The following is a 21,310-nucleotide window of genomic DNA, read 5'->3' on the forward strand; positions in this document are numbered from 1 at the left end:
AAATATTGATTATGAAAGATGTGTTTATGGGGGGGACCTTATATCCCCCCCCCCAAAAATCTTGGTGACATCTAACATGCAAACAAATGAAGAAAGAGGAGGAGGAAGAATTGGTTTTTATATCCCACTTTTCACTGCCCAAAGGAGTCTCAAAGTGGCTTACAATCACCTTCCTTTCCTCTCCCCTCAACAGACACCCTGCGAGGGAGGTGGGACAATGAGAGCTATGGCAGGACTGTTCAAAAGAAAACAGCACTATCAGGACTATGTTGAGCCCAAGGTGACCCAGCTGGCTGCATGTGAAGGAGTGGGGAATCAAGCCCAGCTCCCCAAATTAGAAACCGCGGCTCTTAACCCCTAAAGTAGCAATCCCAAACCTGTGGGCTGCAGACCACATGTGGTCCATCGACTAATTGGAGGTGGGCCGCGAAGGACGCCTTCTCCCCCCGGCCCTTTACTTCATCCCCCCCGGCCCTTTACAACACGCTTTGGGTGTCATTGTCTCCCATCACTCCCAGATGGGACTATCTTGTTGCAGAGAAACAAGCTCAGGGTTCCCATTGATTTGTCATTGTCATGAGTTAAAATTTCCATGAAAACAAAATGTTCCTTATGTTCATTGTTGTGGCGTGTCTGTATCTTATTATGAAGGGATGTTTAAACATTACCATAGCGATCAGAGAGCGTTAGGACAGTGGTTGAGAGTAGAGGAGTAAACTACCCCCCCCCCCACCAGGCCTCAGTAAAATTGTCAAGCGTTGAGTGGTCCCCGGTGATAAAAAGGTTGGGGACCACTGCCCTAAAGCACATAAAGGGAATCAGGTGTGTAGCCATGTTTGTCTGAAATAGCAGAACAAAATTTGAGTCCAATGACACTTTTAAGACCAACCAAGTTTTATTCTAGCTTTTGTGTTCAGGCACATTTTGGACCTTTCCACAGGGCAGCACTGAGCAGGATTCTCTAATACCCAGGGGAGGAATAAAATAAAATTTCTGGATGAGCATTCTGCCAACACGAATACCTGGAAGGACCATAAGCAACCACAACAGATGAACAAAGTTGAAAATTGTAAAACTGCCTTATATGTCTGTATCTATCTATATATTGACCTCGGATGAAGATCAGTATGATCAAAACCCGTCAGGTCAGGACTTGTGGGCGTTACTGATGTTCTCACTGAGATGTTTTATGTGCGCCAAATAGATATTCTCTTATGGTTTTTAAATGCTTTTAAGTTCCAATAATAGTTTATATTTTTCTGACCTCTAACATGCTATTGGGCTCAAATCTATCTGTTTTTCCGCAGGCCACCCCAGCTACCCACTGTATTTCTGCCTTGACAATTCCAAATGCAACCATAATCCAGTGTGAGGTATTGCTTAGATCAGGGGTAGTCAAACTGCGGCCCTCCAGATGTCCATGGACTACAATTCCGAGAAGCCCCTGCCAGCATTCGCTGGCAGGGGCTCCTGGGAATTGTAGTCCATGGACATCTGGAGGGCCGCAGTTTGACTACCCCTGGCTTAGATCCACGGGGGACCCAGATTCAAATCCCCGCTCCACCATGCAATTTTGCTGGGCAATCTTTGGACCAGCCACCCATGCTCCTCCTACGCTCTTATGGCCAAGCACGAGGACCCTGCTTTGTCAAAGACCCAGTCGTTGTTAATCTGATGCCACAACCCTTGAGAGATGTGCTTCCATGCTTGAATATGATGCCCTAACGGTAGCCTCCTTCTTGTCTAGAGTAAAACTGCTGACAGCGCACACCATGCATAATTGATCACGGCCTTGGTGCATACAGTGTGCAATGCCAGAGGCCCTTCATTGCTTCCTTTCACTCTGGCCACAAGGCTGCAAGGCCGGGATGCCTCCCTTTGTGCCAAACCATCGGAATCACAGCCATTCTGGAAGGACTCAAGGCCAGTCCACAGGTGCCAGAGGCCACAGTTACTATAAGGAGATTCACTTCCTCAAGGTCACTGGCCTAAACCAGCTCTCCCAGCCCCAGTTATATTCCCTGATGGTGAGACTCAGGGTTGCCAACTCTGCATTGGGAAATTCCTGGAAATAGAGGGGTGAAGATTGGAGGCCAGCAAGTCATACAATTCAGCGGTCATAAGTTTAAATTACAATGTTAGGGAAATGCAGCAAACTCTGTTTAAAATAAAATTGTAAGATAAGTATAAAATTATATAATTCTTACACTAGCCCTGAAGTCAGTATCAGTGGCGGGTTTTGCAGGCTGTGGCAAGAAACTACGCTACCGGCACTGTAAATTTTGGGTCCATCTTCCATAACAGCCTGGTATTTTCCACGTTTGAAAGGTGGTCATCCAGAAAAAGGGAAATGAGCTTATTGTGAATCTCAGAATATAATGAACAACAAAGGAAGACATGATATACGCTTACAACCTCCCTAGACCTGCAAGGGCAGAACCATTCCTCAATAGGGATTTTTCGGTACTGTCCTTGTTTCAGTGGGGTAGAATGTTGTAGAGCCCCCCCCCCCCATCCAAAGCACTCATATATCTCCAAGGAAACAGATATTTGTAGTCTGAGATCAGTTATAATTCAAAGAGATTTCCTGGCCCCACACAGAGGCAGATGTTCTGCCTCTAAACCAAAGCCTCTCCCCTAAATCCTGTATTATCAATTATTTCATCTGCTCTTGAAGCAGAGAACAATGCCAAACACTCATACACCATGATTTTGGAAATGTTAAAACAGTATGGCACTGTTTCAAAATAGTATTGCAGTATTGCAAAAATAGTTTTGCAGTATTGCAAGAAGAGTTGGTTTTTATACCCTGGTTTCCACTGTCCAAAGGAGTCTCCAAGTGGCTTACAATCACCTTCCCTTCCTCTCCCCACAACAGACACCCAGTGAGGTAGATGGGCCTGAGAGAACTCTGCCAGAATTGTTCTGTGAGAACACCTCTATCAGGACTGTGACTAGCTGAAGGCCACCCAGTTGGCTGCAGGTAAAGGAAGTGGGGAATCAAACCCGGCGCTCCAGATTAGAGGCCACTTAACCACTAAATCAAGTTGACTCATCAGTTTCCCAAACAACCAGTGATGGTGACCGGGACATGATGATAGCCATCAAAAATACATCCATGGGGCCTTTATACATGTAAATATGAGTATTTGGGGGGGAGGGGAGGGAGAGGGAAGTACCATAATGATACGCTGGAGGGAATAACAACAACAACAACAACAATAATAATAATAGGGAATCCATTGGGAATGTTTGCTTGATCCTGGTTCTAGATGAAGGTGCACACAATTAATGACCTGTATTTACAATGTCAGTGCTTTAAGAAATTACTTATACAAGCATATTTTCACATTCAGTGCCACATAGCTTGGTGCTGGCCGAACAATGTAGGGAAATCAGCAAAATGTAGCCACGGAAATGAGCTGGCAACAGACTGTGTGAGGGACAGATGGCATTTGCAGAATGCCTTCATAGAGGCTAACCTCCTCGGATTTAATAAAAAACACAGCTAGGCCATTGAAGTCAGCGGGTTACTGTTGTTTTCTAAATCTGCAAACAGACCCACAAACACATTTTCAAAAATATCAAAACTATAAAGGCAACACAAAACAAACCAGTCTGGAATTAAAAAACGACAACAAGAACAGCAATATTGTTTTTCTCCCAACGGCATTTTGGATGTACACATCCCTGTGTAGGTGTGTATTGGTGCACGGACATGCAGTGAAATCAGATATTTCATTTTGCCACTGGGACAATGGCGAGGGATACAATATTTGAGCAATTGTTTCCTCAAGCAATTAAACAAGATTTGAGTTTGAAAATAAGGACTATTTCATTTGTTGATCATTATTTTTTTTAATTATTTTAATTTTTGACAGACAATACAGAGGGAACAAGGGAAAATGCCATGGAAAAATATCTGTAAGCCGCTCCATGGGAGCGGAAAGAATAAAGCCCTAAGGGCTAAATGGGCGGAGAAAGGGGCGGGGCGAGTCTGGGATAAAAACGCAAAGGGGCCAAGGGAAAGCTTGGGGTTCTTATTTACACACAAGGCCGGGGGGGAAGGGGGAGGGGGTGCCCAGGCCAGGGGGCAGAGCGGCATCCCACACCCAGCCACTGCCTTCTAACGCCCGCTGTATTTTGGCTACACCGGGGTTAAATTCTAGTAACAAAATAAAAGAAATCATGAAACCAACAACAAAACAACACAAAAAAGCAACTACCCTATAACTTCAATCAACTATTTTAAATTGATTATTACTTATTTTTTATTTCAATTCTTATTCAGTTCTTATTACTATTATATCACATTACTATAATAATAATAATATTAATATAATTATTATATCACATTACTATAACAGTATTACTATTACTATAATATTACTAAACTCTTACTACGATTATTGCTATATTTGGGTTTTATCTCTAGTCTCAGATTTCTTATACATCACCAATCTCCATGGATTACAATCTGAGAAACTTTTCAAGTTATTCACCAAATCAAGTCAAACCATACTGTAACCTTCCTTCTTATCCCCCCTTTAATTACATTACTGTTATTAGTCAATTTTTCCAGGATCATAAACTGCTTTAACTTCCTTCACCAATTATCCACTGAAACATTTTCTGCATTTTTCCAACTTGTTCATCATCAACTTGTGGCACATGGCATGGCCCTTTTGTGCTGAATTTCCTTGTACCATTATAGAAGCATCATTTGATGCTCCTAGGAGGTTGATGGCATTCAGGGGGCTGCCAGCTGTGGGTTGGGTTGGGAAACACATGGAGATGAGGAAGGTGGAGCCTGGGGGAGATGTATAATTCTAGAGTGTTTCTCTCCAAAGCAGCCATTGTCTCCAGGGAGACTGATCCCTGTGGACTGGGGGTCAGCCATAATCCTGGGAGCTAGCCAGGGGGCAGGTGGGGACTGGCATCCCTGATCATTCACCGGCCTGTCTCGTGATAGTGCATGCTCAAAACCACACGGAAATACTGACACGGCATGTGCAAAGAGCATGTTCGAACATTAAGAAAAGTTTTCTGACCGCCCAAGATGCACCGTTTGCAACTGGCAAGCCAAGGCTGTGTGAACGGAAACCCTTGGCTCAAATGATGGTCTGCAAAACTCGCCTTGCAGAGGGTTTAGCAAAATGAGCGTAAATCCACAGACCTTATTCTGTCACTATTTCTTTGTGAGAGATCATATTTAAAGGTCAGTTCACCCGCTGAAGTGTTAATCACGTGGGCAACAGCAATAAATTCTTGCAAATACGGGTAGCCATCCTGAAGGACATTGGAGGGGATGTTCCACAAATCGACCTGCCTGTAACTCCCAGCTACTGATTTATCTACCCAGACAGGTATCCCTTCCTATATATGTCATCAGCCCAGCCCAAGATTAAAAACCTTCTGAGAAATCTTCCATGATTCAGGCTTCTGAAATATGAGGCTAGATTAGTTAGCTCCAACCTCTGAAGCGATGAAATTGGTTACTAAGAAATGAACGCATGAATGTGGAGAATGGCTGAAGAGGCCATATACATCCCCAGTCCTAGAGTTTCCAGATGTCCTCTGGAAACATCACAGCCTACATGACACTACTGTCACTAAGTCCTACAGCAGTGGTCCCCAACCTTTTTTTGGCTGGGGACCGGCAGGGCGACGGCCATGCCCGCGCATCGTGCATGCGTGGCAGCGCCCGCGCATTGCACATGCGCGGCCGGGCAGCACATGTGCACATGTGCACTATTCAGCCAAAATTGTGCATGCGCTGCACTTTCACGCATACACGAAAGTGCCTCGCATGTGCAATTTCGGCTGTGCAGCGCGCATGCGCGCATGAGCGATTTCGGCCATGCAGCGCGCATGTGTTCATGCGCGGCCGGGCCGCACATGCGTGATGCGCGGCACGGCCCTTATTCCCTCTCCCCCCCCTCCAGCAGTAAGAAGCTTCCCGGGCCTCAAGCTTGCGGCCTGGGAAGTTTTTTACTGTGGGGGGGGCGGGGAGAGGGAACTGCGGCCTGGCGCCCTGGCCTTCACGGCCCGGCACCGGGCCGCGGACCGCAGGTTGGGGACCACTGTCCTACAGGATACCACACCAAAGATGTCTGCCTGGCTTCAACTGGGGCCAGGGTCCCTGGCTCCAAGGTGGTGGAATGAGTTGCCAGTTGAAATTTGTGCTCTGACAGATCTATCAAAGTTCCACAAGGCCTGCAAGATGGAACTGGTCCACCAGACCTATGGTTGAGTCCATTATGGTCAGAAACCAAATAGGCTTCCCCCCTCTCCTCTCTTTGGCTCTTTCCCCTATGATTAGTCAGGCATGAGATAGGGAGCAGGGAATGGATAAGTTTTTAACTGCTTTATTGATAGTTTTAATTATTTTATTGTTGTAAATCGCCCCAAACCTGATTGTGGGGAGAGGCAGCATAAAATACTGCTAACACCCAATTTGAATTCAGATTTCTTCCCCCCAACCCCCCATCCCCCACCCCAAGCTGCATTGGACTCATCAGAGACAAAGGCAACGTTTCCATTCCTGTCCGGTTCTCTGAATTCCATCGGCTCTTTCTCGGGGGGCATCTGTCGCACACTCTTGCATTTGTCTGCTTCAGTCCCATGTCTGAAGAAGCATGGCTGCCTCATCACGATAGCCCTGATGTTGCTCCCACTCATGCTGTCATGATGGATAATGTGGTCTTGGGGGATTTTGGCACTGGACACCCAAATGCATGAGACAACATTGTGGGAGGGCACAGGAGAGATGCAAGATTGCCCATCAGTGCCTCTAACACATGTTGCAGAAAACCCGCAGGTAAACCTGCGAGCACATATTTGGGGGGACATGCACTGAGTGATTCTTATCCTAGGCTGCATGTACAGATCAACATGGGATTGAAGCCCCCTGTTTATCTAGACATTGATCTCTAGCGTTATTTTTAATGCGAGCATCCTTTGGCTTGTTCTTAAAAACAGACATAGGTGCGTCCACCCAGTGCGTACATGCATTTGGTAATACGTGAACAGCATTTGTCATGCAGCTAGATTGACTGTTTGCCACAAGGCTGGGGTGGGAACCAGGGAGCATGGAAAGGAGGAAGCGCAATCAACACTTGTATTTCTAAAGCTCCAAAACACATCCTGTGAGTCTCTGTGATACTAAATGAGATTTCCTTTTTGTCAATAGGGAGGTTGCCACTAAAGCCACGCAGCTGTGACCATTCCGTACTCAGCCTTTTCAGGATCATCCCACACAGTGGCCATATATAGACAGGTGGCCTTTTGGGTGGTGGCAGTCCGTGCACTCTACATCCCTTCACTTCAAGCTTGATTTAGGACAGTTGACACAATTTGGGTTTTCCTTGCTGGATGGGCTGGTTTCAGATTCTCCTGCTCCACTTATGTCCATGCAGGGCTGTCCTAAATCAAGCTTGAAGTGAAGGGATGTAGAGTGCACAGACTGCCACCACCCACCTGTACCATACAGGCACGCACACCCCATGTACAAATAGTATAGTTGCTAATAATGCAGAGGCAGCCAATGGCAAGCAGCCTCAATCTGTCTCTAGCCCTGAAAACCCATACGTTGGCTGCAACTTCCCAGCACTTTCCGTCGGCTAATGATGTATCACACGAACAAACATGAAGCTGTCCATCAAGGTCAGTCTCGCCTACTCAGAGTGGCAGCGGCTCTTCAGGGTCTTGAGCTGAGGTCTTCCCCATCAACTACTGCCTGGTCCTATTAGCAGGCGATGCCAGGGATCAAACCTGGGACCTTCTGCATGGAAAGCAGAGGCTCTTCCACTGAGCCAAGGCCCTTATACATGGGAAGATCCTGGGTTAAATCCCAGCTTAACCAAGGGCTCATTTCGCAACTTCAGGCAACCATCATCTTTGTTTCAGTTCCCCTTCCTCTCATCAACAAAGGAGTTATGCCATTGGACTACTGTACACAACTATTGTGTACAGAGCCAGTTTGGTGTAGTGGTTAGGAGTGCGGACTTCTAATCTGGCATGCCGGGTTCGATTCTGCGCTCCCCCACATGCAACCAGCTGGGTGACCTTGGGCTCGCCACAGCACTTAGAAAGCTGTTCTGACCAGGCAGTGATATCAGGGCTCTCTCAGCCTCACCCACCCCACAGGGTGTCTGTTGTGGGGAGAGGAATGGGAAGGCGACTGTAAGCCGCTTTGAGCCTCCTTCGGGTAGAGAAAATCGGCATATAAGAACCAACTCTTCTTCTTCTTCTTCTATTGTCAGGATTGCTAAGGTAGTATATTCAAAATACCATTGAACCTCTAAAATGTGCCCCACGATTGTCATTGGTGGAGTCTTGTTGACAGGATGGCACTGGAAAATGAAGCTGAGGGATGGGCTGTATCTCAGCAGTGGGTGCTGAAAGTGGCACCTGGGTGTAACTGGGCTGTTAATTCTGCAGGGAAAATAGTGAGCCCATCTTTCCTAAATTGGGGAGGAACAACTGGGAAGTATATTGATCTGCAGGTACCTAACAAATCAGTTTCAACAAGAAGAAACTTTATCCATTGATCACTTTTGCTGCTATGCCAAGCCAGATTCCTTGATGAGTTTGTAGGGACATGACATTCACACATCATTGGGCATGGCACTGTTGCAATCTCATGCTTCCTACAGAGTTCAAAGGGCAGAATCAGGATCCACATGTCCTCCAGTGGGCAGCTTCCAGGACCCACGGATGCTAATTCCCTCTTTCCCTGCGTGCTCACTTCTGGGGGCTCTACCCTCCCATATGCCCATGAATGCATAGGGTTTAGTGATACCAGAGAAAGGGCTGCAGGTGGCTGTAAGCATGGACAGATGTGTCAAAGGCCCATTGCATTCCCAATAAGCAGACCATTTGGTGCAGAAGAAGTCTCTTCATTGAAGAAGATACATAAATAGGAGCAAGGCATATCTTTGCTGAAACTGATTTGCTATTAAGCACGTCAAGCTATATGGCTACCCTCTGTCCCTCCCCCCAAGGTGCAAAACTATCTTTCCCATCATGTTCCTACACTAAAAACAGTGCAAGACAGTACAATATTCCAGTCAGACTACTTCAACTGCCCAAGGTCAGGGCAGAGAGAGATCATGGGAGAGAGTTTTGTACAAAGTACTGCACAACTAATTGGGGTCAACAACACTGCACAGAAAAATATATGGGCATCATATGACCAGAAGACAGGCTCATGCCAATTTAACAAACACATCTATAAAGCAACAGAATATGCATAGTCATGGCAAGAAATGTAAAAAGGATCTTGACAAGAGGAAGGGCTTTTGAGCAGGAAAGGGAGGGAGAGAGGGAGAAAACCAGGTGAGCAGGTGGGAACGGGGCACTGGGGAATTGCCTGGCCAGACCCCCCTCCCTCAAAAAAAAAAAATCTGAAGCTGGCCCTGCCAGTTATTACAATTATTACAGTAGCACAATAGCCGAACACAGGTGGATCCTGCTCAGCTCGAAAGCCTCTTTTGAAGCTGTGCAAGAATCCCTCTCTAACACAACCTACAAAAATATGTGATGGATAAAGTTGCTATCACATTCTCGCTTCTATGAGCATATCACTTTTAAGGTTATTCTTATAGCTTCAGGAGACATTTCTCTTCCAGATTCAGGCCTCAGCAAAAAAGGCCAGCTATAAGGAGAAAAGCAGGGTATAAAGAAAGTCAACAAACAAAAAGGCATGACCAGAGATCCAGTGTATACAAATTCTTGAGTGTGAACATTCATTTATTTTATTTATTTATTATATTTATATACCGCCCTTTTGCGCAGGATTTTTAAAAGGGTTGGGTGGGTTACAATACATTGCAGAACCTTTGTGAAGGGTCTTAATTAGTTCTTTCTCACTTTTTTCTTGAATGTCTTAACTCTTTTTTTTTTTTAATCTTCTACCACTGTTAATAGATTTTCAGTGACTGGATTTGGATCACATTCCAAACTCTCTCCTCTTAGCATTTGATTTTATTCTCAGGGTGGGAGTGAAGCCATATCCAAGTTATGGCGACCACATAGGCCTGAGTACAGATGGTTCCCCAGCCTGCCTCTGCACAGCAACCCTGGCCTTCCTCAGCAGCCCCCCTTCCAAGCCCTAACTGGTAGCGATGCTGCTTTACTTACGTATTGTGAGTCTGAGCCATCCAGTTCACAGACTCGTGATGTACCATGGTGCAAAGGTCCCATGAAAGGCAACAGATAAGCCAGGCTGTATTAAGTAGATTGCAGATCCTTGGGTTAAATGCCCTGTCTAAAGCCTCAGGCGGACTATTCAAAAGCAAATAAAAAAAAAAATACTCCCAAAAGAAAAATAATACACAGCCAGTAAATAATTGTTGTTGTGGTTGTTGTTGTTGTTCCAGAAGGGTGTTGATGTCAAGATCCTGTTCTCACAGTTCACATGTTCTCTTGGTATGTGTTGGTCTATATGCCTCCTATGGCTTATGCCTTCATTTGGCCCTCCTCCTCTGTACTCCCAAAATAACCCTCTGGGCTGGAGCACGTGACTGGCCTGAGGTCATCTAGCAAGCTCCTTGGCCTGGCAGAGGTGATAAGAACCTGGGTCTCTCCTGAAACCTTAATCCAGGTTTTTCCAGCCAGGGTTTGAGTGAACTCTTGGGTTACGGGAGAGCACCGCATGGGCTCTGCAGCCTCTCCCAGAGGTTTGGATGGCCACTGACATCACGCTATGTCACTGGAGCCTACTTCCCCAGTTGTTCTACACGCCTCGTCTCTTTCTCCACAAGGGAAACAGTAAATGATCCATCGATTGATTGGCTGGCTCCCACATCTTACCCCGCCCACTTCTCTGAAGGGCATGCCACCACTTCCGGGGTTTCTCAGAGTCTGAAAAATATTTCAGGGATTCCTCCACAGTCAAAAAGTTGAAAAAGGCTTGCCTTAACCTCTACACCAGTCTGACTTTAAAAAACCAAAAAAAACTAGAAGTGTGCTATCAAAGCCAAGTGCTGGGGTGTTTTCACTGGAAGACCATTCCATGCACCTTGGATCATGCAATGTCACTGTGCTTTTGCAGCTGGATTTTCCTGTATGGAACAGGGAAATCTGCTTTGAAAGTGCATTATCCAACATGTGCAGAATGGACCCATGTTCTGTTCCTGGTCTCTGTGTGGCCTAGAATCATTGGGGTGTGTGTGGGGGGGGGATGCCAGGTTCCAGGAGCTTCCTTGATTTGGGGAGTCTAGAGAATCAAATTCAAAGAAATGGAGCAGAAAAATACAGTACAGGCTATTTCCTACCCGCTGAACAAGACAGGAGACCAATTGACACAGCTCTCAGCTATTCTTAACTCATGCGCATGTTGGCAGCCACAGTTAACAAAGATATATATACAGAGCAATTTCTCATTTAGCTTTGTTCCTCTTTCCTGTAGTTTAAGACTGTGTTTGTACATGAAACTCAAAATGAAATTAGAGTTATATCATCCATATCCCTCATGCAGGACAGGATGCAAATTTGGAGACAAATGCTTCGCTTTTTAAAACTTTTTAAAAACCGAGTCATTCCGCCAGGCACATTTGGACTTGTGGTTTCCCCTCCCAACACATCTGGGAACTGCAGGGTTAGAGTTATCAGACGAAAATCTGGGGAAATCAGGGTTTAAAAACAACATGAAGTTTGCTTGGTAGCTCTGGGCCAGTCATGCTTTCCCAGCCTGCCAACCCACTGGATGGTTGTGAGGGCAAGATAAGGAAAGAAGAACACACACCTCTGGGCTCCTTGGGAGGGGGGAGCAATCTAAAACGTACTAGGAAGGCAGGCTGTCACCTTCAAGGCCTGACATGCAGTATCGGAGCTGACCACTCCGAAGGGCACCAAAGTTTCTGGCAGAGGGGAAGACTCTTTCCGTTGATTTGAGTCCCCTGGATTTAGTGGGCTTTCTCTCAGGAGCAGCACAGGGTTGGGGAGGGCCCTGCAGTGGGAGGGCAGAAAGGGGTGAAAATCACCACCCAAAAAGAGAGCTTTTACACATACTGAATAATGCGGTTTCAATCCACTTCAGCAACCGTTTGCAAGCAGACCTGGCCGCTTCACACCGGCAAATCCACGGACAAGCGGATGGGGAGGGTGTTCTTTCCTAGGCGGGAAAGCACTGGACACAGGCGAAGAATTTATTCTCTTACGGCCCAAGACTAGGCATTGAAAAACCATACAAAATATGTGCTACAGCACAAAATATTACATAAATTGGTAAAATCCACTTTGTTAAAATACTTTATATGTTATTATCGAGGTACGGGCAGTCTAGGGAGTAGAATTGCGATTTATCCATTTTTTCCTAATCCTCATTGCTGGGCAGCCAAACCTAGCCACTTTAAATGATACTAAGGCCCTTTCTGAAACCAGCTTGATACAGGTATAAAATATGATTTTCATCTACCCATTCCTCCAGCTTAATCAATAAGTACTTGCTGTACATTTTTGCTGCTGTATCCAGCAGGCCAATAGGCCTGTAGTTATTAGGATCTGATTTGCCCTCCTTTTTTATTAATGGGCACAACAATGCTACGTTTCCATCCAGGGGGGGGGGGCGAATTTGGCCTGTGTCATTAATTTGAGAGAAAGTTTTTGCTAGTAGAGGAAAGGTCTGGTAGGGTTGGGCGCTTTGGCACCTGAAGCAGCCGTTTGCTCCCGCCACAGCCAGGGGGAATTTCACAGTCAGAGTAGTTCAGCAGGGGAATGGGCTGCCTAAGGAGGTGGGGAGCTCCCCCTCACTGGCAGTCTTCAAGCAGTGGCTGGACAGATCCTTCTCCTGGATGCTTGAGGATGCTGATCCTGCATTGAGCAGGGGGTGGGACTAGATGGCTTTTATGGTCCCTTCCCACTCTGGGATTCTATGATTCTTGAAATAAAGTTTCTCTGCAGAGTGACTTCAGTATAGACCCACCGAGTTCAGGCGTTCAGAGCAGAGGACTGTTCCGGCTATTTATCTGGGCATAAACCCAGCTTCCAACGTGTCTTTTTGAAGGGTTGAAGTTGTTGCTATCAGGCCCAATAAATCATCCCTGGAAAGAACATTAACAGCTCAGAAATAACTTGTCCATCCCTTCCCTTATTAGGCTGCCTACTGTGATGCCAACAACATATGCCGACTCTCCATAAGGTTTTCATTTCCACCTCCGACTGATACTGAAAAGCAATATGTACAACAGTGCCTTCAATCCAACCTCAGAGGCTGCCTGAGGTGGTCTTCCATCAGCGGCAAATTGGCCTGTGTGACTGTCAGGGATATTCGGCGCGTCTTGAAACGTTATTTTGTTTTGACATGGTTGCAACTGCTCTAAACGCCGCTCGCTAACACACAGGCTCAAAAAGGAATTTGCCGTGTCCCCAACTCCTCTGGGATGAAGGAACTGCAGCCCAGATTTTGATGGCTTGGTGGTGGTCAGAGGAGAGATTTTCATCAAGAACCCTAAAACGAGCATTTTTTTTCTAGGCAAAGAATACCCTTCGGCCACCCTCATTAAACACCTAAAATTGGGGGACAGAATACCGGCAGGGTGGTCATGCCCCTGATTTATGATAGTATGTATAGAGAGCAGGAAGGGCCCCTAGTTAAAGGGATTTCATGTCAAGGGTTAAAGTGATCCCAAACATCTAAAAGAGAACATTGCCCAAGCATTCATCCGTACTCCTTTACCCAGGCAGCAGATGAAATATTTTTCCAGCTATGGACTCTTGAAGAAGGAATGTTTTCTTTCTCCTAATTACTTTACGCCTTCCTTGCTATGATGGCTCCATCCTTTTCCCTCCCTCATAGGTAAGATTTTCCCTGTTTGCCTTTCCCTTGACTGAGCCACCCTAGTAATGTTATTTTTTTTTTCCTTTTTTGCTGAAGGACTCTGGCTGTCCCACTCTGTCACAGTACAATATTTTGGTTTAGCCTAGGAACTCGATGGGAGGATCAGGAGCAGAGTTTAACTTTAACTACTTAAATGGTACTCAAGGCATTTTGAAATTCAAAAATAACAAAATATTTTATTTAACATAGAGGGGAAAGATCAGGTGAAACCATGGGTTAAAAATTCTGAGATAAAACCAGTATATGCAGAGGGGATGTTTCAGGCTAATGAGGGTCTCTTAAGCTTTTCACAGTGATTTAAATCTTTATGTTGAGAGGCTCTCCCAAGAAAAAAACCCCATCTAAGTACACTTTCTTTGAGTATTCCCTAATTCTATTGGTTTCCAGAAGGCTGGTACAATCTTTCCAGTACCCCTTCTCTTGAAACACCGGTACTCATTTTGGGCTTTTAACTGACTCTTAAGGTGTCTAATGGCAGTTTGTAACCATACTAGACCATGCACAAAAAATCCATGCATTCCTCAGAACTAACTCCCTGTTTGACTGGGTAGGACATTTTCTTCTGTCTCTAGAAGATCTATCCCCTTCTCTTGGGCAAAATGGAAGTCTCCATCTAACTACCCACTGGTCCTTACCAATTTTCCCCACATCTCTTGTCCACGTTAAACTTCTCTCCGTTAGGGTTGAATTCCAAAACTGTCAGTACTTGACTCTTCTCAGTTAGAGCTGAAATCAGACCTAATTCTCCCCAGCATCCAGGTTAGGTACCTTTTTCAGTTCAGCAGATGCTACCCAATCAGTTTGCTTCAAGCAGCCTGTCACTCAAGGCTGTCTGTTCCTGAGAATAATTAACCCTTTAGGTATTGTGCATCGCATCTAAGCTTTTAAAAAAGTGCAGTCCATCAACCATGCCTTTGATAACTGAAAAGAAATTGCATAACTTCTTGCAGTACTTCTACCCTTTTTTTCCCCTTCTCCACCCTACTGCTTGTTTACTAGAGTGCTTATTAGTCACTTCCTTGGTATGAACACATTTTCCACTCTCGTAGTTGTCTCTTGCACAGCTCTCTTCCTCTTTGATTACTGTTCAGGGTTTGTTTGCCTCTTCTACAACTAAGCCTTTCTACGTTTCTTTGCAGAATTGAGGGGGGGGGCACACACCATAAGGATGATGTTTTATTGCAGTTTTCCTATGGAGGAAAACAAGCAAAGGTTGTGTGAGGCATTGGGGAAGAAGAATGAAACTACTGGGGAGGGACCCACCACCCTAAAAGAGTAATCCTGAGCTGAGTTCCACAATTCTAAGTCAATTTGCTGTGAAGGGTGAGGACAGCAAGATGAGTCTCCTTTTGCAGGTTTATGCAAGCTCTGGGGAGTTTGAACTCGACGGTCTCCCCTTTCCCTTTAATTGGCTCTCAGCACCTCTCAACATTCCTTGCTCTTAGGGCATATTTAATTCTCTTCAGTCCATTTTCTGAGAATTTCTTTTTGGGGGGTGGTGGTGAAAACTCACAATCGACAGTCACTTCTTACCTCACTAGGCAGTAGGGTTGCCAGCCGGGATCCCTCTGAAATGCTGCTCATCTCCAGACTATAGAACTCAGTCCTGTAGCACTGCAGCCCAGTGAGGTCCCTATTCTCCCATGGCTCTACCCCCAAATCTTCAGGAGTTTCCAAACTGACACTGGTGACCCCAGGTTGGTGTAATGATTAGAAGCGCTGACTTCCAATCTGGCGGGCCCAGTTTGATTCCCCACTCCTCTTCCACGTGCAGCCAGGCAAGGGATCTTGGATTCACCCCAGCACTGATAGAGCCATTCTGACCGGGCAGTGATATCAGGGCTCTCTCAGCCTCACCTCCCTCACAGGGTGTCTGTTGTGGGGAGAGGAATGGGAAGGCGACTGTAAGCCGCTTTGAGCCTCCTTCAGGTAGGGAAAAGCGTCATATAAGAACCAACTCTTCTTCTTCCCAACCTCCATCCTCTGCCAGTGGCCAGGGGGGAACTGGCAACCCGAGTGGAGTACACGTACTCCTCCCAGAGAGCCAGTGTTGTTATTAGACTGTCAAAAGACACCAGTTTTGCTCCCCGGACAGGCACACAAACCTCCCACATAGTATGGTTGTGTTGATAAAATGGAGAAGAGAATGATGGAAGCTGCTTTGGGTCCTTACTGGAGGGAGCGGTGGGACATAAGTGAAGATAAATAAATGCCTTGCCAGAAAGTGGACTCTTGCAATTGGCACATGACCCACCCTCTTCACAATTAAGGTGAAATATATGGAATCTCTCTCTCTCTCTCTCTCTCTCTCTCTCTCTCTCTCTCTCTCTCTCTCTCCTTACTTCTCAACAACAACAACAACAAAATTGGAGGCAGCACAGAGGCCTGGGATTCCAGCTTCTGATTTTACCAATCCCCTTCCTTCTCACTAGCAACGTCATTTCTGCACTGCTGCTAATCTGAAGATCGCCATGCTCAGCAAAGCAAGAGTCTAGAACAGAAGGCAGAGGGATTAACTGCTCAGCAGTGGCCCCTATTGGCCAAAAGGAAAAATCACTCCCATGTAGAATAAACTCTTCAAGGAGCAGAAATAAGGTCGTTCCGCTTCAATTATTATTTCTGCTTTCAGTTCTGAGGACTACTTCTTGGAAAACAGAACAGATCTGCAATATTTAATCACACACATAACCCCCGAAATGTGTCAACCGATCACCTGCAAAATGTATCAATCAAGTTTCTTTTCCGCATCAGCCAGGTTTGATTTTGGGTTTTGGAATAAGCTGGGGGTGGAATGCTCCATGTGAACACACAAACCTTCCTTATGCTGAATCAGACCATCCGTTGAGGTGACTATCATCAACTAAGACTAGCAACTGCTCATATCACCTCCTGTCTTGGTTCTCTTAACTAGAGAGGCTGGGAATTGAACCCAGGATCTTCTGCACGCTGAGCTGATGTGCTGCCACTGAGCCACGCTTAACTCATTGGGGAAAACTCGAGCCAAAAGTGAATCAGCACGGTCCCTTCTGCCAAAGCATCTATGTACTCTGAACACGGAGCGCTGTGATCTCACTAGGAAAACCTGGGTTCAAATCCCTTACAACGAGGGCTATTATTATGTCTCAGCCTAGCTTTTTCCTTAGGGTTGTTGCAATGTTAAAGTGGAGGAGGCAGGGACCTGCAGACATGTGCCCTGTGCCTCTTGGAAGGTAAGCAGGATAGCAATGTGACAGGGAGGGTGCCCTACACAACACCCTGCTGTCAACACCTAACTTTTAGAGTCAATTGCAAGGATGAGCAGCAACACGACTGATGAAGCAAAAGAAAGATACCAGTGCTGTCTAAGGTAGCAACTCTTCATGCACTAAGCCAGGGGTAGTCAAACTGCAGCCCTCCAGATGTCCATGGACTACAATTCCCATGAGCCCCTGCCAGCATTCGCTGGCAGGGGCTCATGGGAATTGTAGTCCATGGACATCTGGAGGGCTGCAATTTGACTACCCCTGCACTAAGCACCTAGGTGAAGCACTGGAACGTCTTCTGACTGATTAAAAGTTGTGCCCCATTAATTGGACCAAACAGTTTTATTTTCCATGTTAGTTACTAGTAATACAAGTATTCTCTTTTTTTTTTTTTAAATCACCAAGGGCACCTGCCACTTCAGAAGAGGCCCTGCTTCCTTCCCACGGACATCTCTGCAGAACAGTTTGAGTGTGAAAATCAAAGCCAAGTTTTAACTGATTAATGAATCCCAGCGTCAAGTGATTAATTGACTAAGGTTTCTTTCATGGGTGACAGCCTGAGTTTTATCCCTGTTCATTAAGTCTATCCATTTAGCTGCTTAAGACCTCTCCCCCCCCCACCCCCATTCTTAAAGGCAGTCTATCTGTCTTGTGGCATAGCGGGAAATGCAGACATTACACAGATGGCTCCCTGTCTCCCAGGAACTCCCCAACCTCCCTCGAAAGATTTTTTGACTCGAAATTATTTTAAGAAGTAATTTACGTCCAGGTTGAATGGGCTCTGTGAAATCACTTCCCATTTCCTTTTAAAAAGAAACACGCTTCATCCTGGAGAGCATTACACAGCATTATCACGGATTTCTCTTCTATTACCTTTTAGGATGCCTGCCAGATGACTTTCATTAAAAGACACTTAAAAAAAAAACTGGCCCAAAATAGAGAAAGCCAAGTCAGGTTGGAGACAAAAGCCAGTTTGGCCAAGGTCTAAAAAACCCTCAGAGGCTTCAGATAGTATTCGTGCAACCCGAAGGACACTGACCCATTCCAGGTCTATTGAAGTCAATGGGCTTCGAAGGGCAAAACTTTGTTTTTCGGATGGCACGGTTTCTGCATTTTAGGATTTGTACCCTTCTAAATGAGAACTTGGAAAGCTATTGCCGATTCATTAAAAAAACAAAAACAAAGTTAAGGGTTGTTTCCCATAGAGATGAACAAGATCTGGAATTTCCATGCTTAGTAGCTGAGCGTAACCAAGAATCTTGACAGAGAATCCTGACATATAACATCATCTACACGGGCTGTAGAGATACCACTTGTTATTTCACGGAGAAGAACCCCATAGCTTCAAGTTGCAATCCTCTCTATTCTGCTCTGTAGAGTTACACCCTTCTGGGCTCACCAACCTCTTAGGAGTAATTTTGCTTAGGGTACCCCTACAAGTCACAGTTCTGAGCAAAGCACAGTCCTATAAAACATTTCTATACCACCTTCCCACTCAATTCAGGGTCCCGGAGAACTTCCGCACAGACTCATGGGGCCCTCAATATCTGCCCGCCAGCATTATGAGCCTGTCTTAGACTGCGATCCTAAGCGTGCCTCCTCGGAAACTGGAAAGATTCCACTGACCTCAACGGAACTCGCTCCCAAGGCAACACTACAATTTGACTGCCGAAGGTTCCGAGGACTGTCAATCATTCCATTTACTTCCATCGTAATGAATGCCCTCGAGAAATTGATGCCCAAATATAATCGAGACGATATCGGTTCAGATGCCTGAGATCCGCTTGTAAGTTTCAGTGGTATTTCTTGAGGGACAAGTTTTGTTCGCTGTCCCTTATCACTTCTATGCGAGTGTCTGGGGTTTGCCTACCCCGGGGTTTTGACCCTGCATCTTGTTTGATAAGCGTTAGGGCAAAGAGGGTAAAAACTCTACGAAAAGGGTTTTTGAACAGGTTTATATGCCGAAATAACATGAATGCCAGTGGGGTTCTCAAATCCAATCCCTTCTGATTACCACACTTGCAGGGGTGGGCAAACGGTGGCCCTCCAGATGTCCAGCTAGCAGGGGCTCCTGGGAATTGTAGTCCATGGACATCTGGAGGGCCACCGTTTGCCCACCCCTGCTGTACGGCTTGCCTCAAACTATGTTTAGCCTATCCAACAGCCACAAACTTGCTAGGCGGGCAATTTCAGACAACCTGTTTTGATAAACAGAGGGGATCTCTCACATGAAAAAAAAAACACTTTGTAGTTCCCCCACAGCTATAGAAAAGTTTCAACGCATTAAAGCGGTGAGATAGGAAAATTCTTTGTTCGTGTGACTCTCAAACTTTTCTCAGCCCCCTATTTTTTTTGGGGGGGGGGTCCCTATGCAACCATCAGTATTTTTAGCAGAGCCCACGCAGCCTGCCTTCCACAAAGCGGAAGTTCTCTACCAAGGCTATCGAGTCTTCCCACGGAAACAAAAGCCCGGGCAGCAAAACCCAACCAAGCCATGTGTTCGCCGGCTCTACAAAAACAAAAGCAGCTCTAAGAGTCGCCAACTGAATCCAAAGCCGATTCGGTCAGGAGCCCCACTGTACAGCATGCTCTGCCTCGTCCCCCCAAGCCCGGTCCGCTGGGAGCCAAGAGCACCCGCCTGGCTGAGCCCCATTAAGGTGCTCCACTCTTAGGGACCAGGGGCCAGCAAAAGACTCCAGCCAACTCCCGCTGAGCAGGGCAGGCACCGCCTCAAGCGACTGAGCCCCTCTGGCTCCCGTCTTCCGCTCCGCCCGCAGTTATAGAGCCCAAAGCGGGCTTTCTAACGGCAACCTTGGAGCCAAGTCCAGGCAGAGTTACCTGGGGGGACCTGGCAGAGGTGAGGAGGAGCGCAGAGACGCCACCCCGCCTCCTCCCACACCCCGCTCACCTGAGCCGGGCCCCTCTCGACAGCCAAGCCCTCGCCCCCCCCCCCCCGGGACCGTCCTGGGGTCCCGGGAAAGCCACCCTGGCGAGGCCGCCGCCTGCTGCGCCCGGGGAGATCGGCGCCTGTCGGGGAGCTGTCCGGCGCTCGGGGTGCTGAAGGCGCCTTACCAGAGTTTTGTTGCCGTTCTTGCTGAGGGGCCCGCGGAAAACTCCCTTGATGTTGCGAAAGTGCCCGTTGCGGAGGTGCGCCGAGCTGATGACGATGTAATAACACTCCATGGGGCAGCCGGCCCGGCGGCGGCGGAGCGGGAGGAGGACCCGGCGCGGCCCATGCAGCCCGCCGGATCGGCCGGATCCGCCGCGAGGGAGCCTCCCCCCTCCGGCACGGACCGCGCTCCCCCCGGCGGCGGCGGCGGCGGCACTGCGGGGATGCCTGGGGGGCGTCCAGGCGGCGCGCTCAGCACAGGCGGGGGGCGGCAGGCGCGGGCGGGCGGACGGGCGTCTGCAGCGGCGGTTCTGGCGGCGGCTCCGGAGCGGCGGCTTGGCCGGGCCGGGCTTGGGCTTGGGCGTGTGAGCGGCCGCCTCTGCCGCGCCGGCTGCTGTTATAGCGCGCAGCCTTGCCGCTCGGCTGCACGGAGCCAATGGCAGGGAGCCGCTGGGCTGAGCCCGGGAGCTGCCGGAGGAGGAGGAGAGGAGGAGGAGGGAGGAGGAGGCGCGGCCCCCGGCCCACGCCCCTCGCCCCTCCCGGCGCCTCACTCGCCGCCCCGGACCCACGCGGGAGGGGGCGGCGCGCGGAGGAGGCGGCGGCGGCGGCGGCGGCGGCAGCGGGGCATCCCCGGCACAGGCGCGGCGGCGGCGGCGGCGGCTCCTCCTGCTGCTGCCCAGGTAAGAGAGGGAGGGGGGAATTAAAGGGGAAAAGCCCAGCAGGCAGGCAGGCAGGCGGGCGAGCGATCCCCCCTGAGTGGTTGGCGGAGGGAAGCCTCCCCGTCCGCCGCAGCGAATCCCCTCTCCGCAGCCTGTGGCAGCCCCGCCGCCGCCCCCCTTTTCTCTCGCTCCCCCTCCCCTCCCCTCCCCTCCCCCCCCCCCGGCCATCCCCCCATGCGCCGGATCGATCCTGCCGCGCCTCGCTCGCGGCTGGGAAGGGGGCGGCCGTTCTGGGGCGTCGAGGCTGGGGCTGCCACAGGCGCTGGCCGCCGAGAACCTCCATGTTCAGGAGCTGTGCATCTTGGCACCTTCGGGGAGAAATGACGGGGGGGGAGGGGGGAGCCATCGTGCTCCACGCCTTGGCTGCCACGGCCTGGGATATGGGGGGGCTGGGAGG

At 48.0% G+C, this 21,310-nt stretch overlaps 1 protein-coding gene across 1 annotated transcript in view; it reads right to left on the bottom strand.

The window, feature by feature from the left end:
* The window catches only part of ZNF804A (zinc finger protein 804A), a 300,069-nt gene extending 279,229 nt beyond the window's left edge, over positions 1-20,840 (bottom strand). Inside the window, exon 1 of the mRNA XM_077319374.1 lies at positions 20,158-20,840. Coding sequence (XP_077175489.1) covers positions 20,158-20,268 — 111 coding nt within the window. The 5' untranslated portion in view covers positions 20,269-20,840. The remainder of the gene's footprint in view (positions 1-20,157) is intronic.
* Between the last annotated feature and the right edge of the window lie 470 nt (positions 20,841-21,310).

The sequence above is a fragment of the Paroedura picta genome, chromosome 2 (genome assembly GCF_049243985.1).
Source record: "Paroedura picta isolate Pp20150507F chromosome 2, Ppicta_v3.0, whole genome shotgun sequence".
In the NCBI taxonomy this organism is placed as follows: domain Eukaryota; kingdom Metazoa; phylum Chordata; class Lepidosauria; order Squamata; family Gekkonidae; genus Paroedura; species Paroedura picta.